An 8,122-nucleotide genomic window follows, 5' to 3' on the forward strand; every position below is an offset into this window, starting at 1 on the left:
AAGGGGCTCTTGAGAGCCGCCCGTATCCTTTTATCAACTCTATTAATGTGTGCTCTTGGTTTACTTTTGATGATTTGAAATGAAAAGCTTTATGCTTATATGAACTTGGTTGCTTGAGTGATAGTATCTCACTGGGCGTAAACTCACTCTATTCCGTTTGTTTTCCATACAGGAAATTGAATACTTTTGGAAAGGCGATGAATATGGAATGCCGAGTTGAGCTTATGTATATACATATTTTGAATAGCTCCTTTTGGGCAAAACCCTAAACTCATTTTGACCCAACCCATCGTTGAATTGTAATTTGCAACCGTATATGTATAAACTTATGGGATAATTTTATATGCCATTTTGGTATGTAAATGTTGAATTTCAAGATGTGTATGTTTGCATGATGTTTGGCTGTATTCTGACGTGGCTGATACTATTCATGGCCGGCTCCGATTTTTTTTCATTTTATTTTGTGTTGTGATTTTGACTTGTTTATGCGCGCTTGTATGTTCCGAAACGTATTAGATCGATGTAAACTGAACCGTTAGTCCTGGCGAGAGTTGGGCAGGCAGTCCGCTAACCCCTTTGGTTCGCCTTAGGGGAAGGTGGGGCTGTCATAGTTAATCAATATAAATTATTGTTATTCTCAATGTTTTTGTGATTGGTTCTTGTTTTAAGTATTTTCTCGCTTAATTGATTTATTCCTTACACTAGGCATACTTAGGATAATGGAAGGACTAAGAAGTGGTCGAGGCCGTGGGCGAGGGATTAGAGAAGTCCAACCTCATCGGGATGACCAGGGATCGGCAACTGGACCGACCCAGGGACAGAAAAATATTGAGGGTAATCAAGTGGCTACTGCCATCAATAGGATGACTGACATCCTAGAACGCTTAACTGATAGGCAAGGTTTTGGACCGCTTAACCAACTTGGGGGACAGCATAGAGGCGAGGATAGAGCTTTAGAGAGGTTCTTGAAGTTTAATCCGCCTAAGTTCCTTGGTGAACCTGACCCTGAAATAGCGGAGAACTGGCTGGAGAGGATGATTAACATATTCACCGCTCTAGACTATACTGAGGATAGGCGAGTGAATTTTGCTATTTTTCAATTTGAGGGATTGGCTCGTGCTTGGTGGGACATGATAAAAGGAAAATGGGAGAGAGCCCAAACCCCTTGGACTTGGGAGAATTTCACGAGAGAGTTTAATGAGAAATTCCTTCCGCCTTGATTCAAGAGAAGAGAGAGGATGAGTTTATCAAATTGAAACAAAGGACTCTTAGTGTAGCTGAGTACAAAGAGAAGTTTACTAAGCTTTCTAAATACGCTCCTGAGTTGGTGATCAATGAACGGAGGAGGATAAGACGGTTTGTATAGGGGCTTAATGTGGAAATCCAGGAGGGTTTGCCCGCAACCCAAATCTCTACATTTACTGAGGCTTTAGAGAAAGTGCAAGGGTTGAAAGCGCGAGACTGCAAGTGAGAGACTTTCACAATAGCAAAAGAAACTTTTCTAGCCACACTTCTGGACAGGCTAGTAAGAACGCACAGCCTTCCAAAATAGGAAGAGGAATGGGAGGAATAAGGACCACTGGAGTTTCTATAGGAGCTTTATCCAGAGGAGGTCGTAGTGGACCAGCTCAGGCTAGAGGAGTGCCTTCTACTGGTTTTGCTGTGACTCCTCAAGTTACATGTGGATACTGTGATAAATCCAATCACTCTGAAAATGACTGCTGGAGGAAGTTGAGGAAATGTTTGTATTGTGGGAGTGTTGAACACCAACTCGCAGGTTGCCTAAAGGCACCAAAATTGGGAAGTAACCCTCAGAGGCCAGAAAAGTCAACCTCTAAATAGACTAGTGCTGGAGGAAGTTGACCTAAGGTACCATTTAGGGTTTATGCACTGGATCACCAACAGATACCAGATGCGACTGAGGTGGTTGAAAGTACAATCCTATTTTTCACCGCTTAGCTAAGATTTTAATTGATCTGGGTGCGACTCATTCTTTTGTGAACCCTAATTTCATGAGTGGAATAGACTTGAAACCAATTAAGTTACCTTATGACTTGGAGGTTAAAACGTCTACTGGGGATCCAAGTCTAATCGCTAACTTGGTATATAGAGGTTGTGAGATCTGGGTTGGAGAGCGAAAATTACTGGCCGACCTGATAGGTTTAGCGATTAAAGATATGATGTGATCCTAGGAATGGACTGGCTAGCCTGTAACAATGCCCAATTGAATTGTAAGACGAAGATCGTAGAATTGTGCATTCCGGGAGAGGCAACCTTGAACTTGGATGTAAGGGGTAGATTAGCCTCGTCCGCACTTATCTCAGGGATCCGGGTTAGAAAAATGTTAAGTAAAGGAGCTCAGGGCTATTTGACTTTCCTAATCAATACTTCTAATGATAAAGTGAAATTGGAAGACATGCCTATAGTGAGGGACTATCCGGATGTTTTTCCTGAAGAGTTAGAGTCTCTACCTCTAGAAAAGGACATAACTTTTAAGATTGATGTGATTCCATGAGTAGCACCTATCTCTAAAACACCATATCGGATAGCACCAGTTGAGTTGAAAGAGTTGAAAATGCAACTGCAAGACTTGTTAGAACGGGGTTTTATACGGGAAAGTGATTCTCCGTGGGGAGCCCCGATTTTGTTTGTTAAGAAAAAGAACGGGAGTTTGAGATTGTGTATAGACTATAGAGGCTTGAATGATGTTACGATCAAGAATAAGTACCCATTGCCCCACATTGATGAGCTATTTGACCAATTGCAAAGGGCGGTAGTATTCTCGAAGTTGGATTTGAGACAGGATTATTATCAATTGAGGATTTTGGAGAAGGATATACCCAAGACTGCCTTTAACTCGAGATACGGACACTTTGAATTTGCCGTGATGCCATTTGGGTTAACGAATGCACCTGCTGCTTTCATGGATTTAATACATAGGATTTTTAAACCTTATCTAGATCAATTTGTGGTGGTCTTCATTGATGACATTTTAGTGTATTATAAGAATGTGAAAGACCACGAGAAGCATTTGAGAATTGTCTTACAGACTTTGTGGGAACACCAATTATATGCTAAGTTCAGTAAATGTGAATTCTGGTTGAGGGAAATGACTTTCTTGGGACACATAATTTCTAAGGATTGGATTAAAGTGGATTCAGCTAAAGTTGAAACTGTTTCAAAATGAAAACGACCAGAAAACCCTACTGAGGTTCAGAGTTTTATTAGATTAGCAGGGTATTACTGGAGATTTATCCAAGATTTTTCTAGAATTGTTGGACCCATGATTGAGTTGACTAAGAAAAGTGAAAAGTTTATTTGGAGTCCTAAGTGCGAAAAGAGTTTCTAGGAATTGAAAAGACGCTTGACCAGAGCCCCAGTATTAGCTCTACCCAATGGAAAGGATAGTTTTATGGTTTACACCAATGCCTCTAAGGAAGGATTAGGATTTGTTTTGATGCAAAATGACAAAGTGATAACGTATGCCTCTAGGAAATTAAAATCACATGAAGAGAATTATCCGACTCATGACTTGGAGTTGGCAGCAGTGGTATTTGCTTTAGAGAAATGGAGACACCATCTATATGGAGTGACATTTGAGGTTTTTACTGATCATACAAGTCTTAAGTATTTATTCTCACAAAAGGAGCTAAATTTGAGGCAACGTAGATGGATGAAATTTCTGGAGGACTATGATTGTACAATTAAGTACCATCCCGGGAAGGCCAATGTAGTGGCCGATGTTTTGAGCCATCAAGTACAAATGGCTGGATTGATGATTAAGGAACTACACTTGTTGGAAGAAGTCAGTTATTGGAATCCTCGACTGGAATCGATGAAGGTCATTTTGGGAAATATTGTAGTGAATTCCATTTTGTTGGAACGTATCAAGAAATCTCAAGAAAAGAACATTGAAGTGCAAAAATGGTCGGAAAGAGTTGAAAAAGGAGAAAAGTCGGATTTTAACTTGAGGTCAAATGGTATTTTGAAATTTCGAAATCGAATAGTAGTGCCAAAAGATAAAGGGCTTATAAAGGAAATCTTGGAAAAGGCACACCGATCGAAATTTACGGTACACCCTGGAGGGAATAAAATGTACCAAAACTTGAAGAATTTATATTGGTGGGAGAGTATGAAGAAAGAAATTGCCCAATTTGTTCAGACTTGCTTGGTTTGTCAATAGGTTAAAGCTGAATATCAGAAACCATCAGGACTTTTGCAACCTTTAGAATATATTTGTTGCAGTTCGACAGGCGGAGAAGGCGGTGATGGAGGCGGAGGAGGACTATGATCATCATCCGTCGGATGCCAAGTGGGTGCGACTCCAAGAGGCACGGGCCAGGTTGCGGAACAATCTTACTATTGAGGAGGGTTTTTGGAAGCAGAAGGCTAGGGTCAAGTGGGCTGTTGAGGGTGACAAGAATTCAAAGTACTTCCATGATATAGTAGCTGAGAAGCGAAGAAAGGCTATCATACACCGCATTCGAAAGGCAAACGGAGAATGGGTGGACTCTGAGGGTCAGATAGGGTGCGAAGCGGTATCATTCTTCCAGGATTTGTTCACCGCAGAGGCGAGTGTTCAACCACAGGACTTCCTGCGGGTAATTCCGAGATTGGTATCTGAGCAGGATAATCTGATGCTGACAGAGGCTCCGACGTTGCATGAGGTAAAGGAAGTTATTTTCTCAATGGATGGAGTGAGTGCAGCGGGGCCCGATGGATTCACAGGGAAGTTTTTCACCTTTGCTTGGGAGGTTGTTGCGGCAGATGTGTATGCAGGGGTGGTCAGTTTCTTCTGTGGTGCGGAATTGCCGAGAGGGGTTGCTGCTACTTCTATTGTGCTAATTCCGAAGGTGCAATGCCCACAGGATTTCTCACAGTTCCGACCGATCAGTCTTTGTAATTTTATAAATAAAATTATTTCCAAGGTTTTGGCTGATAGGCTTGCAAGGATTCTTCCACAAATTATCTCCCCACAACAAAGTGGATTTGTTCAGGGAAGGTTGATTTCGGATAGTTTTCTTCTCGCGCAAGAATTAGTTACAGATATGAAGAGAGGGAACCGTGGGGGTAATGTGATCCTCAAGCTGGATATGATGAAGGCATATGATCGAGTCTCATGGCCCTTCCTGCTGCAAGTTATGCGCCGATTTGGCTTCAGTGAGACCTGGATTGACATGATTTGGAGGTTAATCTCGAATGTCTGGTTCTCGGTAATTGTAAATGGACTTCCCCAAGGCTTTTTCAAAGCCACGCGCGGGTTGAGACAAGGAGACCCTATCTCTCCGGCTTTATTTGTGATTGGGGCTGAAGTGCTATCGAGGGCTTTGAACGAGCTACCAGGACGGAGGAATTTTAATCCATTTAAGGTTCCAGTGGGCTGTCCAGCCATAACCCATTTGGCTTATGCTGATGATGTGATAGTGTTTACTAGTGGTCTGAAGCTGTCACTACAGATGGTCATGGGGGCGTTGGAGGAATATTGTGCGGTTTCAGGGCAGAAGGTTAATCATCAGAAGAGCTGTTTCCTGGTTCATCCGAGGTTGCAATCCCAGCGTAGGATCTTGATTGGGCAACTAACAGGCTTCCGACAAAGGAATTTCCCAATTAAATACTTAGGTTGCCCTCTGTATGTGGGACGGATGAAGAAAGAGTATTATGCTGATATTGTTCACTCCGTTACCAGCAAAATTTTGTCCTGGAAGCACAGGACTTTATCTTCTGGAGGCAGGATTGTCCTTATAAAGAGCGTCCTTGCATCCATGCCGATTCATTTGCTAGCCGCGGCTTACCCACCTAAGGGAGTCTTAAGGGAGTTGGAGAAGATTTTTGCTAATTTCCTTTGGGGCTCATCGGATTGGGGTCCTAAGTTTCACTGGTTGTCTTGGGTCGAGCTTTGTCAGCCTTATAATGAAGGGGGGATTGGTATTAGGCGGCTCAATGAGATTTTCGATGCATTCTCAGTCAAACTATGGTGGTTTTTTAGACAGAAAAGGTCGTTATGGGCAGAGTTCATGTGGGCAAAATATTGCGAGAATCTCCATCCTTGTCTGGCTGAGGCGGGCCCGAGGGGCTCAGCTACGTGGCGGCGGATGCGATCGGTGCAACGGGTGGCTGACGAGCACATTGCATGGATTGTTAGAGAGGGGATGATGGACTTTTGGCATGATAATTGGTTGGGTACCGGGGCCTTGTGTCAGAAAGTAGATGTCTTTTTTGAGCATCGGGTGCAGGACTTCGTTGATGATCAGGGGTGGAAGGCACGGGAGCTCCGGCAAGTTCTAGAACCCGGTTTGATGCAGCGTGTTTTAGATATGCGGCCGCCTGACAAGAATGGCTGCGACTCGATGGTATGGTCTCTTACGAACACTGGTAAGTTTACTGTCTCGTCAGCTTACGCGGTTATACGACAGGAAAACAATCGGTCCTGGTTGGCCTCATATGTCTGGCATAAGAGTCTTCCTTTTAAAATTTCCTTCTTCATGCTCCGACTGTTATCTTCTAAGCTTCCTCTTCAAGAGTGTTTGCGGAGGCTTGGGATACAGGGTCCTTCCAGGTGCTGCTGCTGTGGGTCACCCCAAACAGAGGGGTTGGATCATGTATTCTGCACTGGTGACCTTGCCATGCAGGTATGGGGCTATTTTGAGACTCAGGCTGTTGATTCGTCAGTTTGCACGACTCGGCATAAGGTTCTGAGATGGTGGTTACGGCCTTCCACCAACCGGTTCTTGCGTTATATTTTTCGGGTTGTCCCGTCGTTGATTTGTTGGGAGTTATGGAGGGCAAGGAATAGCTCTGTTTTTGAAGGAAGGGGGGCAGGGTGTGAAGGAGTTGTGCAGAAGGTCCTCCAACATCTAGGGGATCTGTTTCATGGGCAATTCCCGGGTGTACGAGTGTCGTTTCTGTCCTGGAGAGAGTGTTGTGACTTCTTGGTCAGGCAACAGCGGCAATTTGCGGTTGTACCGGTGAGCTGGGTGGCTCCAGGTGGTGGGTGTAAGATTAATTCAGATGGGTGTTCGAAAGGAAATCCGGGCCTCAGTGGTGGTGGTGGAGTCTTACGAGATGAGCAAGGCAATTTTTTAGTGGGGTACTCTTGTTTTTTTGGCAGGTTGACGAGCTTACACGCGGAACTTAAAGCTCTGCTTTTTTGAGTCAGATTGTGTTTGGAGAAAGGATACACGGACTTGCACATTGAAGCGGATTCGCTTGTTTTGATCAATATGGTGCAGGGGATTTATGCGTGCCCATGGAGGTTGCAACAGGATATGGAGGAATTGATGACCTACAGGCCCCACTTCTGTGGCATTTCGCACTGTTATAGGGAGGTGAATAGACCAGCGGATACGCTAGCAAATGTTGGGGTGGAGCTAATGAGAGACTGCATTTTTGATAGTTTTGCTATGTTGCCAAAAATGGCTAGGGGGAATCTTAGGATGGATAGGTTAGGCCTTCCGAGTTTTCGGGCTAGGCTTCGCTGACTCTACGGACGTTAAACGATGCGATGGGCTTTTATGCTTGGTGGAATAAAATAAATGATTTAAAAAAATAAAAAAAAAAGGACTCGCAAAATTTATTATTTTAAATTCCTATTTCGAGCTCATTGTATATTTAATTGCCCATTTATTCCGAATAATATTTTCTAGCCTTTTCAGACCTAAAAAAAAAAAAAGTGGAAATGGGAAAATATCGCTATGGATTTTGCATCCGGATTACCAAGGACACAAAGGGGTCATGATGCTATTTGGGTGATAGTGGATAGATAGACCAAATCGGCTCATTTTCTGCCGATCAATATGAAATACCCATTGGAGAAGTTAGCCAAGTTGTACTTGGATGAGATTATCAGGTTGCATGGAATCCCTGTCAGTATCGTGTCTAATAGAGATCCAAGATTTGTCTCAAGATTTTGGCAGAAGATGCAGGAAGTATTGGAGACTAAGTTGAACTTCAGTACTACATACCATCCCCAGACCGATGAAAAGTCTGAGAGGACAATCCAAACTCTTGAGGATATGTTGAGAACTTGTGTTCTGGATTTTGGAGAAAATTGGAGTAAGTTTTTTACGTTGGTAGAATTTGCCTATAATAATAGTTTCCACTCTTCTATTCAAATGGCTCCGTA

At 43.2% G+C, this 8,122-nt stretch overlaps 1 protein-coding gene across 1 annotated transcript; it reads left to right on the forward strand.

Moving 5' to 3' along the window:
• The first annotated feature begins 863 nt into the window (after positions 1-863).
• Positions 864-7,478, forward strand: LOC140005168 (uncharacterized). Its single transcript, XM_072045630.1, has 4 exons — positions 864-1,079; positions 1,522-1,777; positions 4,246-7,071; positions 7,174-7,478. The coding sequence occupies exons 1-4, from the start codon at positions 864-866 to the stop codon at positions 7,476-7,478; spliced, it is 3,603 nt and encodes a 1,200-aa protein (XP_071901731.1).
• Positions 7,479-8,122: the final 644 nt, after the last annotated feature.

The sequence above is a fragment of the Coffea arabica genome, chromosome 1c, assembly GCF_036785885.1.
Source record: "Coffea arabica cultivar ET-39 chromosome 1c, Coffea Arabica ET-39 HiFi, whole genome shotgun sequence".
NCBI lineage: Eukaryota > Viridiplantae > Streptophyta > Magnoliopsida > Gentianales > Rubiaceae > Coffea > Coffea arabica.

Excerpts from the sequence above, each read along its gene's own strand:
- LOC140005168 (XM_072045630.1), top strand. The coding sequence starts at position 864 with ATGACTGACATCCTAGAACGCTTAACTGATAGGCAAGGTTTTGGACCG. Across the intron at positions 1,778-4,245 it reads TGTTGAACACCAACTCGCAG|TTCGACAGGCGGAGAAGGCG; the intron begins GTTGCCTAAAGG and ends TATTTGTTGCAG. Across the intron at positions 7,072-7,173 it reads AGTCTTACGAGATGAGCAAG|GATACACGGACTTGCACATT; the intron begins GCAATTTTTTAG and ends GTTTGGAGAAAG.